At 49.8% G+C, this 14124-nt stretch overlaps 1 protein-coding gene across 3 annotated transcripts in view; it reads right to left on the bottom strand.

Annotated features, from left to right (window-relative positions):
• STARD8 (StAR related lipid transfer domain containing 8) overlaps positions 1–14124 on the bottom strand; it is a 70072-nt gene that overhangs the window by 3405 nt on the left and 52543 nt on the right. For all 3 annotated transcript variants that reach the window (XM_082230813.1, XM_082230812.1, XM_082230814.1), the window contains 9 exons: positions 12302–13575; positions 10295–10468; positions 8413–8572; positions 6444–6642; positions 4838–5048; positions 3962–4076; positions 1673–1897; positions 1283–1500; positions 388–564 (listed from right to left, as the gene is read on the bottom strand). In XM_082230813.1, coding sequence (XP_082086939.1) covers positions 388–564; positions 1283–1500; positions 1673–1897; positions 3962–4076; positions 4838–5048; positions 6444–6642; positions 8413–8572; positions 10295–10468; positions 12302–13575 — 2753 coding nt within the window. The remainder of the gene's footprint in view (positions 1–387; positions 565–1282; positions 1501–1672; positions 1898–3961; positions 4077–4837; positions 5049–6443; positions 6643–8412; positions 8573–10294; positions 10469–12301; positions 13576–14124) is intronic.

Genomic DNA, 14124 nt, shown 5'->3' with positions numbered 1-14124 from the left:
CTGACTCTAAGACACCTTTCTTTGGCTTAACAAAAATAAAAGCAGCGCTCCTGGTTCATGCTTTGCATACATCTTCCTGCTAATCTTTGGTGTAGTGGTTAAGAGCGGTAGACTCGTAATCTGGGGAACCGGGTTCGCATCTCCGCTCCTCCACATGCAGCTGCTGGATGACCTTGGGCCAGTCACACTTCTCTGAAGTCTCTCAGCCCCACTCACCTCACAGAGTGTTTGTTGTGGGGGAGGAAGGGAAAGGAGAATGTTAGCCGCTTTGAGACTCCTTCGGGTAGTGATAAAGCGGGATATCAAGTCCAAACTACTACAGGGGGCATCTTCTACCCTTTCAACTCTACAATTTTATGATTCTGTAGGCTTGGCTGGACAGCTCACCTGAGATCTGAGCGGCAGATATGGGTCACTCTGGAGCGCCCCATCCCACAGGGCTCCATCAAGTACTGGGAGGTCAGGACCACTGCCCGGACCCCACCTTCCAGGGGCAACGTCTTATGGTCCAGGGATAAGGACACGAGGAGGCAGCCTCCTCGGGGCAAGTCTGAGCGCCATTTTCTGCAAAGGAAAAACAAAACGGGTGAGCAGGAACAGTCAGGCTGTGGATCATTAGGATAGTAACTGAAAAGAAAACTGCCGATATCATTACACAAATCTATGGTGCAACCACATTTGGAATCCTGGGTGCAGTTCCGGTTGTCTCATCCCCTTGATCGTTTTGGTTGCTCTTTCCTGAACCTTTTCCAACTCTGCAATATCCTTTCCATTTTTAAATTCGTTTTTATTCAAGATTTACAAGAACATCTTTAATAAAAATGAATTTAAAAGCGAAAAGGATATTGCAGAGTTGGAAAAGGTTCAGAAAAGAGCAACCGAAAAAGGGGGTGGAGGAAATCCCCTAAGAGGAAAGGTTGGGACTTTTCAGTTTAGAAGAAACACAAGCGAAAGGCGACATGATAGGAGTTTATAGAAGTAGGTGTGGCATGGAGAAATAGACAGAGAATTTTTTGCTCCCCCTCTCTCTCACAACACTAGAACTCATGGACATTCGATGAAGCTGAATGTTGGAAGGTTCAGGCTAGAGAAAAGAAAAAGAAAAAACTTTACACAGCGCAATTGTTAAGCTATGGAGCTTGCTCCTACAGGAGGCACGGATGTCCGCTAACCTAGATGGCTTTAAAAGAGGATTTCCTCAATGTTCACAGGTAGCAATGCTGGCTAGCGAACACCACTGGGATGGGGTAAGGGAGATGCACTGATATTTCCTGGCTCTCACCGGAGGACGAGGAAGTCTCGCCGGGGGTGAGGCGCCATGCTGTCCGTCACATAGTGGTAGACCTCCGTGTTGTGGTCCAGGGCCTCCATCACTTTCTCCTGCAGGAGGTCTTCATCCCACAGGCGCCGTTCCCGGAGCACCCGCTGAAGCACCGCCTGAGGGGGCGCCTCTACTTCCGTGGACACCTTCCACAGGCGCAGGGGGTGCACGTCCCCCACCTGAGCAGACAGGGAGGCAAGGTGTCATTTTGTAGAATCACGGAGTTGCGGCATTGGAAGGGACCCTGAGGGTCATCCAGCCCAACCCCCTGCAAGGCAGCAATCTCAGCTCAAGGACTCTAGGTTCCACCTCTTGCAACGGAGGAGAGTCCAGCCTCCCATCTCCTCTTACCTTCTTGCATGAGATCTCCGTGTTGAGGGGTCCAGGCATGCCAAGCCACCCCTTGAAGCGGTCAAAGGACTCCTTGAGCAGGCTTTGGATACTGACTTCCAAGTCAATCCGGGAATCCCGGCCTTCCCCTTGCAGGCTCCGGCCCATCAGCTCGGAGAAGGAGAGAGGCTGGGTGTCCGCTGCCAAGTAGGAGTTGCAAAGCTGGAGCATCACATCCTGGGGGATCTGGAAAGGCAAAGCCATGGTTGTGAGCAGATGCGGGCAGAGACCGGATCCCAGCAAAAACAGGGATCCCCTGGGAAATCATGCTGGGTGAGCAATAGTTGTCTAATAATAATAATAATAATAATAATAATAATAATAATAATAATAATTGTTTGTTTGTTTGTTTGTACCCCACCCATCTGGCTGGGTTTCCCCAGCCACGCTGGGCGGCTTCTGACAAAGACCAAAAATACACTCAAATGTCACACATTAAAAACTTCTCTGAACATTCAGATGTCTTCTGAATGTCAGGTAGTTGTTTATCTCTTTGACATCTGATGGGAGGGCGCTCCACAGGGCGGCGCCACTACCGAGAAGGCCCTCTGCCTGGTTCCCTGTAACCTCACTTCTCGCAGTCTGTCCCATATAGGTCAAAGGAAGCTAAGGGGGGGAATGGAGGGCTGTTCTAATCAGAGCAAATGCGGCAGCTCTGGGACATTTTGGGAGCCAGGTAAATTTTGCTCCAGAGGGCTCTTGTGCTCAGATCCTGCACGCAGGTTTCCCCCAGGCATCTGCTTGGCCACTGTGAGAACAGGATGCTGGGCCATATGGGCGATTGGCCTAATCCAGCATGGTTCTTCTGATGTTCTTAAATAATATTATCATTATTACTACTACAACTACTACTTCTATTATTACTATTATTATTAATATTCCAAAAACAGGTCCTACATAATTCTGCAAAATGCAGTGTTAACAAACAGGATCTGATGACAATAAACATAGTCCATACACAATTACTGCCGAATGAGAAACAGGTACAAAATAAAGCCAAAATAAACAAACCACAGGCATGTGAGTGCATGGAAAGTAGAGACAGGAACTATTTATAGCAGTAGGCATAATGCTTAAACAAGACAGGGTTGCAAAGCATGGGCACTATTATATCAAGGGAAAGCTATTATATCAATGGCCATGTTCCTCCTTGCTTACAAATGAAATAAAGTCAGACCAAGCAAGTACAAAACTGTCCTTTGTTTTCCGCTGGCCCCCAAAGGACTCTCAGCTTATTGGCTAGTTGTGTCCCCCACCCCACCCCGACAGTGCAATATCCCACACTTTAGTGTGTCAAATAGTAAGATTGACTCTGTCTAAATTTCTCCAAAAAACGGAGGGATGGTCATTCCAGCCGCTATAAGCGGGTTCACTCTGTAGCAGGAACCCCCCCACCCCAATCATTCTGTTTCCACAAACTTCACACACACTCACACTCACACACTACATACGCCACATTTCTGTTATAAATTCATAGAAAATCAACCATACATCGGATTTGCACTGTTCCATTTTTTACTCCATGTGACAAGGACTATCAAAGGGGGGTGCTTGGTTTCTGGTCAGCCATAATCCCTTCACCATCCCAGCACATCCACAGGAGCCCTGCCCAGTTGCTATGTCAACCCTGATAATCCCAGACAGAAGACAATCAAAATCACAAAGAACAGTGGATTCACCACAGGCTGAAACAAAGGACAATGATCAGATCTTCCCTCTGGGGGCAGGAAACTGCAAACTCCCCATTTGTCACCTGGAAAGTACTCATGGGGAGGGGGAAAGGAGGAACCAGCTGGGTGACTGGACACTCAGGTTACCACCACAACTCCTCCCTCAACCCCTCCTTTCTGTAATGTATGCATGATGTCAACCCCTTCTGTAATGTATGCATGATGTCAACCCCTCCTTTCTGTAATGTATGCATGATGTTTCTGGGGGTGGGCTTGACCTAGAGGAGGGGAATTTCAAAAGTTTTTATAAGGTCTTGCAGCCCATTGTTCTGGGTCTTTCCTCTCTCTTGCAAGGGAAGGGAACCCTGTTGCAACAGTTCAATAAATGCCAAGCCTACAGGCTGCTGTTTTGCTCCAAGTTATCCTGGTTGGTGTCTTTACTTTTTGTCCAAGGGAGCCCTCAGATTTTTCCGTTAATAACTCTCAGTCTTTATCATGCAAATTTCGGTTACCCTCTTAAAAGTGCTAATTGAGAAGTTGGAATGACAACAACAACAAAGCCTGAGCCGAGGGCCAGTACCTGAAATAGTTTCTTGCAGTCCGTGATCATGTGGGAGAGACCTTGGGTGGCGGCCAGGTTTTCATTCAGGTCCTTGTGGTCGGGTTTGCCCATCGTGGCTCGCTTGTGAATCATCCTGACCAGGGTGAGGAGGGGAGAGGAAACAGGAGATAAGGGGAAAGAGCTTTGAGGGAAACGTTTAGCAATTCAGCACATGGGCGTGAGGTAACCCCTGTCAGAAGTGTTGTATTTTTGGCAAATTTCCTAAAAAAACCTCCAAAACTTCTTTTTGAGCAAAAAAAGCTCAAAAACCTTTGTGTCTGGATTTTTGCTTTTTGAAATAGGGCAACCCTATTTAATAAAACCTCTTAGGTACTGTTTTTGAACCACCTGGTGACCAAGACGAAGAAAAACCTTCCCCTCCTTCTTTTAAAAAAGCTCGGTGCATGAAACTCTTGCACGATTGCCATGAATCAGCCAAAGCCTTTCTGTGTGCCACGAGAGGCCCCCCAGAATTCCCAGCAGCAGGGGCCTTCCATGGAGGGAGGCTGTTGAATCTCAGATGCGTGACAATCAACGGGGAGCCTAGGTGCTGGGGACATGCTGGGGGGGGAGGAGCTGTGGGCAAAGTTTGCAGAATCTCCGAACTGTAGGGATCCCCAAGGGTCATCTATCCCAACCCCCTCTGATGTAGGAACCATGGCTCACCACTGCATGGGATGGCCTTGTTTCTTAAAGAGAGCCTTTATGGGAGTCCCTCCTGGCCTCAGGTGTTGCAGAACCCTGCAACCTGCTGAGCCTGCCTTAGGTGATGCCCGCAGCCAGGTGCCCCACAGGTAAGAGCAAAGAGAGAGGAGAGATCTGCAGTGCCTGGCTTTGCGGTACCCACTGCCTCACCTGGGAGAAGTGCTCTCCTTCCTGGAGACGTTGAGGTGGAAAACAGAGGGGGCCAGGCAGACTGCCAGGTTCCCGGCTGTCATCTGGTTCTCCTGGGCAGAGGCCACGTCACTCAGGAAGTAGAGCAATGTCTGCAGCACCTCCCGGTTCTCGTCGGGCATCAGAGCAATGGCTGCCTGCACTGTCGGCAGACGCTGGTCCTTCGGCACAACTGGGAGGAAGAGGAGGATGTCAGGGCTGGATCGCCAAACCCCATTCCAAAATCCAAAACCCAGATCACCTACGCCCGTCAGTGGTGCTTGGATCTGCTCCCGTGACCCACTTGGTCCTGTTTCTGGTCATCGAGGGCCAAATAACCTGCCACACTGGACCACAGTCGGGATGATTTATGCTCAGAGATGGAAATAAGATTCTGTACCAACCAAGGAGGAGTGGCAGACTAAACTAATGGACTATGCGGAAATGGCAAATCTTACAAGAGCAATAAGGAACCAAGCAGGGGGGGAACTTTATCAAAGACCGGGGAAAATTTGTGGATTATTTGAAATGTTATTGTACACATATAAGTTCATTAGTGGGATTAACTTAAACCAGTTAAAATTAATTCTAAAGGAAAACGAGGGAGTACTTAATAATTGGAATAAGGAAGGAAATGCAGTGTTACAAACTTTAAAATATAAGAAAGGGCAAAAACGGTGGGGGAAGTCGAAATATGCATATTTATTGGGAAATATTGGATTTGTATTTTTGTCAAAATATTTTTGAAAAACAGCCTCCCAGACTGGCCCCTGACACCTGGGATTATTCTGCTCAGACACCCCAGCTAGAGACAGCCCCACATCTTCTCAGCTGGATGTTAACCTTATGATTTACCTCCTGGAAAATACACAAAGCAATTCCTGCCTTCTTCTGCCATGCTGGGATGCTCCAAAAGGATTGTTTATTTACTACTACTACTACTAACGACTACTGAATTATGGTGCGGGAGGAGACTCTTGAGAGTCCCATGGACTGCAAGAAGATCAAACCTCTCTATTCTTAAGGAAATCAGCCCTGAGTGCTCACTGGAAGGACAGATCCTGAAGCTGAGGCTCCAATACTTTGGCCACCTCATGAGAAGAGAAGACTCCCTGGAAAAGACCCTGATGTTGGGAAAGATGGAGGGCACAGGGAGAAGCGGATGACAGAGGACGAGATGGTTGGACAGTGTTCTCAAAGCTACGAACATGAGTTTGACCAAACTGCGGGAGGCAGTGGAAGACAGGAGGGCCTGGCGTGCTCTGGTCCATGGGGACACGAAGGGTCGGACATGACTAAACGACTAAACAACAACAACTACTACTATTACCACCACTGTTTGTTTGTTTGTTTGTTTGTTTGTATCCTTTCTTTTCCCCAGACTCAAGGCGGCTTACACAAATTAAACCAACACAGATAAATACAGAAAGCTGACAACATAGAAAAGATAACCATGTAAATCACCTTGTGCTTTTTGGAGGCAAAGGTGATGTATAGATAAAACAAATAAACAAATCTCTCATCTGTCCCCTTCCCAGCCAGTAAGTCCATAAAAACAAAACAAAACCAGAACCCTTCTTCCACTCACACTGGTAAATCTGCAGAAATGTCTCCATCAGCTTCCTGGTGAAGACGGGCTCTGGGAGGTCACGGAAGTACTGCTTGAGCAGGTCGGCCACGTCGTAGGCCGACTGGCCCTCGTAGCTCACATGGTCTGGGGAAGCTTCGTTCATGTGCCTCAGGGCCTGGATCCGGGACTTGACCCCGGACTTACGGAAAATGCCAACCTGCTCAGAGACCCCAGAGAAAGAGAGAGGGAAAGATCATATGAAGGAAAATGCAAGTAGCCTTGAACCGAAGAGCTCTGAGGGCTTCTCTTGTGTTGAGTCCAAACGTTGGCCAAGCTGACTTTGCAGAGGGTTGGGCTAGATGACCCATGGGGTCTCTTCTAGCCCTACAGTTCTGTGATTCTCAGACATTTCCACAGAGCATCCAGACCAGGACTCTGCGGCGGAGGTTTGATTTGTGGTGCCTCCTGTTTAAAAGTTGTGCTTTTTAAAATGGAATGTCATGTCAGTTTGCATTTCTTAGTACAGAAAGTATTGATCTGATGTGTAGAGATCTTTCCTATTCTAATTAATTCAAGAGGGTTCTGGAAGCTTCTCTGTGTGAAAGAAGCAAGCAGAAGGTTCATGATGTTTGGGTTATTCCTTCAGAAAAGCTGAGTACAGCTGGCTTAAACTGGTTCTCTTATCTCTTTCTGTCAAGGTCATGTGGACGATAATAATAGGCCAGAAGGACTCTGGGTTTCAGTTTCTCTTTCTATCTCTTTTCCTTCTGGTGTGGTGTTCTGTACTAGTATGCTTAGTGTTAAGGTTTAGTCTTATTATAAGTTATTGTAAGTTAAAGTCAAGTCTGCTGCAACTGGATTTCTTATGGACAGTGCCAATCCTGAAAGTATTGGATTTGTGACCATTATGCTCATTTCCCTTCAGTAGCAGTAAAGCTCTGCTAGATGAAATATTAATTGCCTCTGGTCTATTTTTTGGGGAATCCTGCCACCTGTATAAGTTTTTACTCTACTAACTATATATTGGAATCTACTATTGGATCACTATTGCGTAGAATTTTATGACATGTCAGGTATCATCGCCAACACCATGAAATAAATGGGATATCTAGTACCTAACATAACAAATTTTCATATCTAGATCAAGTATGTCAGTATTAGGTAAAGGGACCCCTTACCGTTGGGTCCAGTCACGGACGGCTCTGGGGTTGCAGTGCTCATCTCGCTTTATTGGCCGAGGTCATGTGTCCAGCATGACTAGGCTGCTTCTGGCGAACCAGAGCAGCACATGGAAATGCCATTTATCTTCCCACCGGAGCGGTACCTATTTATCTAGTTGCACTTTTGGGCGTGCTTTCGAACTGCTAGGATGGTAGGAGCTGGGACCAAGCAACAGGAGCTCACCCCGTCACAGGGATTCGAACCGCCGACCTTCTGATTGGCAAGCCCTAGGTTCTGTGGTTTAGACCACAGTGCCACCCGCGTCCAAGTAATCCAAATGGGTCTACATCCCCCTACACCTTCTTGCTCCAAGTCCAAGGCATTATAAAGAGACTCTGTCTCCCCATAACTACATTATCCTGCCAGAGATGTGGCCTTAACTGTGTATCATTGGATGGTGTTCTCACTTCTGCCCCAAATTTTATTTTATTTTATTTTTTGAGAAATAATAATTCTGGCAGAGCTGCATTTCCCAGAGGGGTTTAACAGCCAATCCCTCTTCTCAGGGAACTCTGGGAATTGTAGTTCCGGGAGGCAGGAATGGATGACCCTTGGTGTCCCTTCCAGCCCTACAATTCTATAGTTCTAACAGCCCTGCCGGATGGAGCTGGCGGGTGTTGCCGTCTGAGGGAGTCAGAGGAGAATATGTTGGCGAAGGTTGCTGCAGGAGACCAGACCCCCACAGGGGCAGGTTGCTGGCACCCCAAGACTAAAGAGGGGCTGTGGCCGAGGCAAAGCCTGGCTGAGCCTGCCAAGGTCACCTCACCTGGTCCAGACACTGGCTGCGTATGTAGCGCATTGCCTGCTGAATGCTCTGGGGCAGCGGTTGTCCCGTCCTCTGGACGTGGACGAGTAGCGGGACCCCAAAGACTCTCTTGTCCCTGTAGTTGGGAGTCTTGCTCCTCTTCATGAACTTCGGGACCGCCCTGCCGAAGGAAAGAAGGGGTGGTGGTCAATAGGGAATTGCAAATATCCAGATAACCAGCTTTTATCATTTCCTCTTGCATCCCATTGCTGACCTTGGTCCAGTTCGGTTTCATTTTTACATGTTTTGTTTTGTGAAGCCTTAAGTTTTGTTATTTGGGCTGTACGGAGCAATTCATTGAAAATACTATAGAAAAATAAATAAAGGGATTGTGGGCCCTTGCTGGGAATGCCTGTCCCATTCTGACAAAGGAAAGCAGAGGAGGGGGGGGGGGATGTGTGTCTCCAGGGGCTGCCTGCCCAGCCTGAACAGGATTTGGCCCAGCTCTTCTTCTCCCCAGCCCCCCCCCAAAAAAACCCCACCCTATTGCTAAAACAGTCAAACAGAACAAATGCAGGGAAGAATACAGCAATTTGGCATCAGAAGGATGGAGAAGGAAGGGGGGGAGTCCCCAGGTCTCTGCTTTGTTGTTCATAGAGTTGGAAGGCACCAACTCAAGGCTCATCTGGTCCAACTTCCTGCAGTGCAGGAATCAGAGCTAAAGTATCCCTGGCAGGTGGCAGTTTTTGTTAGCACATTCCTGCCTTATTTCCCAGAGTACCTTGTGCTCCAGGTGATAAAGGCCTGTCCTCTTCTCTCCCTAGTAAGGGCATAAATTTACTGGCAAGTTCAACACTGCCTCCCCCTGCCCCCCAAAACTGTCTATTTCCCTTCTTTTTCTGCCACTGCAATCTGCCCCCCAGCAGAATGCACATCCCATCAGCAAACACCCTCTCTCACAATAGGTAAAGGAAGTTGCGGGTCACTCTTTTTGAGCAGAGGTTTGATGGCCATCTGTTGGGGATTCTTTAGCTGCCATTCTTGCCAGTGCAAGGGGTTGGACTAAATGGCCTGGGCAGGGGTGGGGGCGTCCCTTGCAACACAACAATTCCCTGATTCTATGATTCTGCATTAATAATCTGCTCTGCCACACATATGGCAGAGAGAGAATGGATAACAGCCTTCAGAGGTGTGTCAATTTATTTAGCCCAGTGAGGGCAATGCCCTTGAAGAAGCATCCTTGGAGGTAAAGGTAAAGGTAAAGGGACCCCTGACCATTAGGTCCAGTCGTGACCGACTCTGGGGTTGCGGCGCTCAGCTTGCTCTATAGGTCGAGGGAGCCAGTGTTTGTCCACAGACAGCTTCTGGGTCATGTGTCCAGCATGACTAAGCCGCTTCTGGCGAACCAGAGCAGCGCACGGAAACACCGTTTACCTTCCCGCCAGAGCGGTACCTATTTATCTATCTACTTGCACTTGGAAGTGCTTTCAGACTGCTAGGTTGGCAAGAGCAGGGACCGAGCAACGGGAGCTCACCCTGTTGTGGGGATTCAAACCGCCGACCTTCTGATCGGCAAGTCCTAGGCTCTGTGGTTTAACCCACAGTGCCACCCGCATCCCATCCTTGGACCCTTGGGGTACCTTCCAGAACTACAATTCTAGGATCCTGTATAGTATGTACATATCTTTAGTTGAATGGTATCTCCAAGGATACCATTCAACTAAAGATATATACATACTATACAGGAGCCTAGAATTGTAGTGCTGGGAGGTACTCCAAGGGCCATCTATTCTAACCCCTATGCCCAGGGCCAAATACTCCTGCCTTTCCCTTTCCTTTCCCCACCTTCTAATGGATATTTCAGACCACAACATTCCTTGGCAGAATCTTTCTGCTGACTCACCATGACCAGCTCTGCTTGTGGGGGACAGAGTATTTCTCCATGATGGCTGTGAGGCGAAGGAGGGAGCATTTTTGGAGGAGGTTGAGCTGGGCGGCGGATTGGCGGTTGATCTCCAAGGAAGCCGAGTTCAGGCTGGGTCGATGGGAGTTCTGGAAGCTGTGCCAGCGAAGCTTCCTGGGTGGGGAGGAAGAACAGGCGTCACTGATTTATCTCAACCAGCTTTGCCACCAGCCACTCAAAGTGGACCCTCAGCTCCAACCGTGGTGCCCAGAACGGGGCACAGAACTAGAGGTGGGGTCTGACCAAGGCAGAATAGAGCATCACGATTAGAATCAAAGAATTAGAAGGGACCCCACGGGTCATCCTCAGTCCAACTTAGGAGGGTGCAGAAGGCAAAAAGTAAAATCCTCCATCCACAAAGAGCAGAAACCTAATTTAGAAATGAATTCATGAAAAGAAAAGGGGGGTCTAGCTATTTTGAAGGTAAAGGTAAAGGGACCCCTAACTGTTAGGTCCAGTTGCGGATGACTCTGGGCTTGCGGCGCTCATCTCGCTTTATTGGCTGAGGGAGCTGGCGTACAGCTTCCGGGTCATGTGGCCAGCATGACTACGCCACTTCTGGAGAACCAGAGCAGCGCATGAAAACACCATTTACCTTCCCACCGGAGCGGTACCTATTTATCTACTTGCCCTTTGACATGCTTTTGAACTGCTAGGTTAGCAGGAGCACGGACCGAGCAACGGGAGCTCACCCCATCGCGGGGATTCAAACCACCGACCTTCTGATTGGTAAGCCCTAGGCTCTGTGGTTTAGACCACGTGCCACCCACGTCCCATAGATTTTGAAGGTAAGATGCATCAAAGTAGAAATAGCAAACTGTAACTGTTATATTTTGCTGCCAAGGAGTGTGGTGGAGTCTCCTACTTTGGAGGTCTTTAAGCAGAGGCTTGACAACCATATGTCAGGAGTGCTCTGATGGTGTTTCCTGCTTGGCAGGGGGTTGGACTCGATGGCCCTTGTGGTCTCTTCCAACTCTATGATTCTATGATTCTATGATTCTATGATATTTTTGGGGGTGCCATCACAAAGATGCAGACATCTAAATGGTGCCAAAATTCACAGGGGTGCTATTTCCATTTCGGCTCGCTAGAGGTCACCAAACTTCCAACCTAATCTGGGACATTTTCCCGCCATGGGTTTAGTTGACTAAAGAGAACTCGCTGGCTTCTGTAATTGCTCCCGGGCTTTCCCACAGGGTGCCTGGAACCATCTTCAAAACTAATGCACAACCCACCCATGGTACCGGTCCATAAGGGCCCTGCCATGTTAAGGCAAAGGCTGGTGCATCGTAGAATCCTAGGATTGTGGAGCTGTAAGGGACCCCAGGGGTCATCCAGCCCAACCCGCTGCAACCCATATTACATAAACGCTGTTATTACTATGGTTATCATCCACTGCATTTCTAGGAGCTGCTTCTCTCCTTACGGGCAGCACTGACCACATTTGCCAAATGCCAATTTAAAAATAAAAATGGAAAATCCTAGGAGTCCGAGCGCAGTCCCATGGCAAATCGAAAGAAAAAAAGGGTTGACAGTTCTACATGTGTATCCTGCACTTGTTACGCACAGAGCAGGATTGCAACCTTCAAGGAGACCCTGCAGAACAATTGCTGGGTGGAAAGAGGGAGGAATAGAGGGACAAATTCCAGGAAATACAAGGAAGTGCCTCCCAACATCCTGACTGCAAGGTTGGATGGCCATCTGTCAGGGATTCTTGAGCGATTCCCACCTTGCAGGGGGTTGGACTAGATGACCCTTGGGATCCCTTCCAACCCAACAATTCCAGGATTCTACTACCCTGGCTCTCCTCAAAACATCCAGTTTGTCGCACTGTTTTCCTATAGAAGCATGGTGTGATCTTTTGGTCCCTGTCTAACCAAGTTGCAGGGGGTCGGTCTGGATGACCCTGGGGGTCCCACCCACCTCGACAATTCCTTGACCCCCTACCTGCAAGGCCTGGTGAGGGAGGCGCCCACCCCGGAGTCTCTCCGCTCCCTCATTCCCAGGTCCTCCGCCTCGTTCAGGGAGTTGGCCGTGCTGTCAAAGTCGCTGGCCGATGTGCCAATGTCTGACACGGAGCGCTCCTCAAAGTTTGGGGTGGCGGGCTCCCCTCCGGAGTCCGTCTCCTCCCCGCCACCGATGCTTCCGCCCTCCGGGTCCAGCTGGATGGCCTCGGACCACAGCTCCACCTTCCTCTGCAGCCCCCAAACGTGCTCCAGGATCTCGTCCAGGTTCTCGTAGATGACGTCCCTGTCCAGGCCAAACAGGTCGTCCGTGACACTGCTGGACTCGGGCACATTGTCATAGAGGCTGGTGCAGCTGCCTGTGGAGCCGCACGAGGGCCGCCTCAGCCTGCACTCCAAGGCCTCGCCTGTCCTGCTGCCCATCCCAACCCCGCCTGGCAAGAGGCCTGAAGGTGGGCCGCTCGATTTCCAGTCAGGCAAACACCCGCTCTCGAGCGGGCACAGGCTTTCGATGGAGAGAGACTTGGGGAAAGTGCCCGGCTTGTAGTCTCTGGGGATGTGGACCAAATAGTCCCTTTCAAACAGGTTGTGGTGGCCCAATCCGCCAGCATCCCAGGGGGTGCCCTTGCCCCGGCCTGCCTCGTAGTCCTCCAGGTAAACGCTACCATGTTTGGGTTGCTCCCCAGCTGAGCCCAAGGCCCCGTTGGCCCGGCGCCCTCTTGAGGGAAGTGTTTTGCTGCCGCAGGAAGAAGGCGACACCCCACTTCTTGGGTCTTTTGAGGAGCTCCACCAGGACTCGGCATCTGTCCCATCCTCTTTTTGGGCTTTGGCAGAGTCCAGCTTCTCCTTGTCCTTCCTCCTGAGGGACTCGATTCTCCTGAGGAAGCTCCGAGTCCGGCGTTTCCTGGCGTCCCCCTTGCTGGTCCCACTCATGTCCTGGGACTGGTCAGTGGGCGAGGGGTCCTCCAAGCTGGGGACGGAGAGGGTCAAGGTCGGAGAATCCTGGGTGGAGGATGGGTCCGGGAGAGCAGGACACTTGCCTGTGCTGGGGTCGCTGTGGAGAGAGGAGGCCTCCAGCTCAGCACTCAGGTCAGTGAGGATGCTCTCCTGGCTGGGCAGCTTCCTCATGGTGGAGGCTGCCTCCGGGCTGCGGGAGAGGAAATCGTCGGAGCCGATTCGGGACCACCTACGGCTGTCTCTCTGGAAAGCCCACCGATCGCTGATAGCACAGAAGTCCTCGTCTCCCGAGTCGTCATTCTAAAGCAAGCACAGGAAATAATCCCTCAGTTAAAGGTAAAGGGACCCCTGACCATTAGGTCAAGTCGCAAACGACTTTGGGGTTGCGGCGCTCATCTCGCTTTATTGGCCGAGGGAGCCGGCGTTTGTCTGCAGACAGCTTCTGGGTCATGTGGCCAGCATGACTAAGCCGCTTCTGGTGAACCAGAGCAGCGCATGGAAACGCCGCTTACCTTCCCACCGGAGAGGTACCTATTTATCTACTTGCACTTTTGGCATGCTTTTGAACTGCTAGGTGGGCAGGAGCTGGGACTGAACAATGGGAGCTCACCCCGTCACAGGGATTTGAACCGCCAACCTTCTGATCGGCAAGCCCTTGGCTCAGTGGTTTAGACCACAGCGCCACCCACATCCCTAATCCCTCAGTTACTGGGATTTAATTTAATTTAATTTAATTTTCTAACCCATTGCTTTCTCCAAAGAGCTGAAGGTAGAGCATGTGGTTCTCCTCTTCATTTAATCCCAACAACAACCATGCGTGGTCTCCTAGGTCGCTAGTCTGACACTCTG

The sequence above is a fragment of the Podarcis vaucheri genome, assembly GCF_965113315.1.
Source record: "Podarcis vaucheri genome assembly, chromosome: 7".
Classification (NCBI taxonomy): domain Eukaryota; kingdom Metazoa; phylum Chordata; class Lepidosauria; order Squamata; family Lacertidae; genus Podarcis; species Podarcis vaucheri.
Note: the sequence above shows the minus strand (reverse complement) of the source record. Positions and strands in the feature narration are given on the sequence as shown.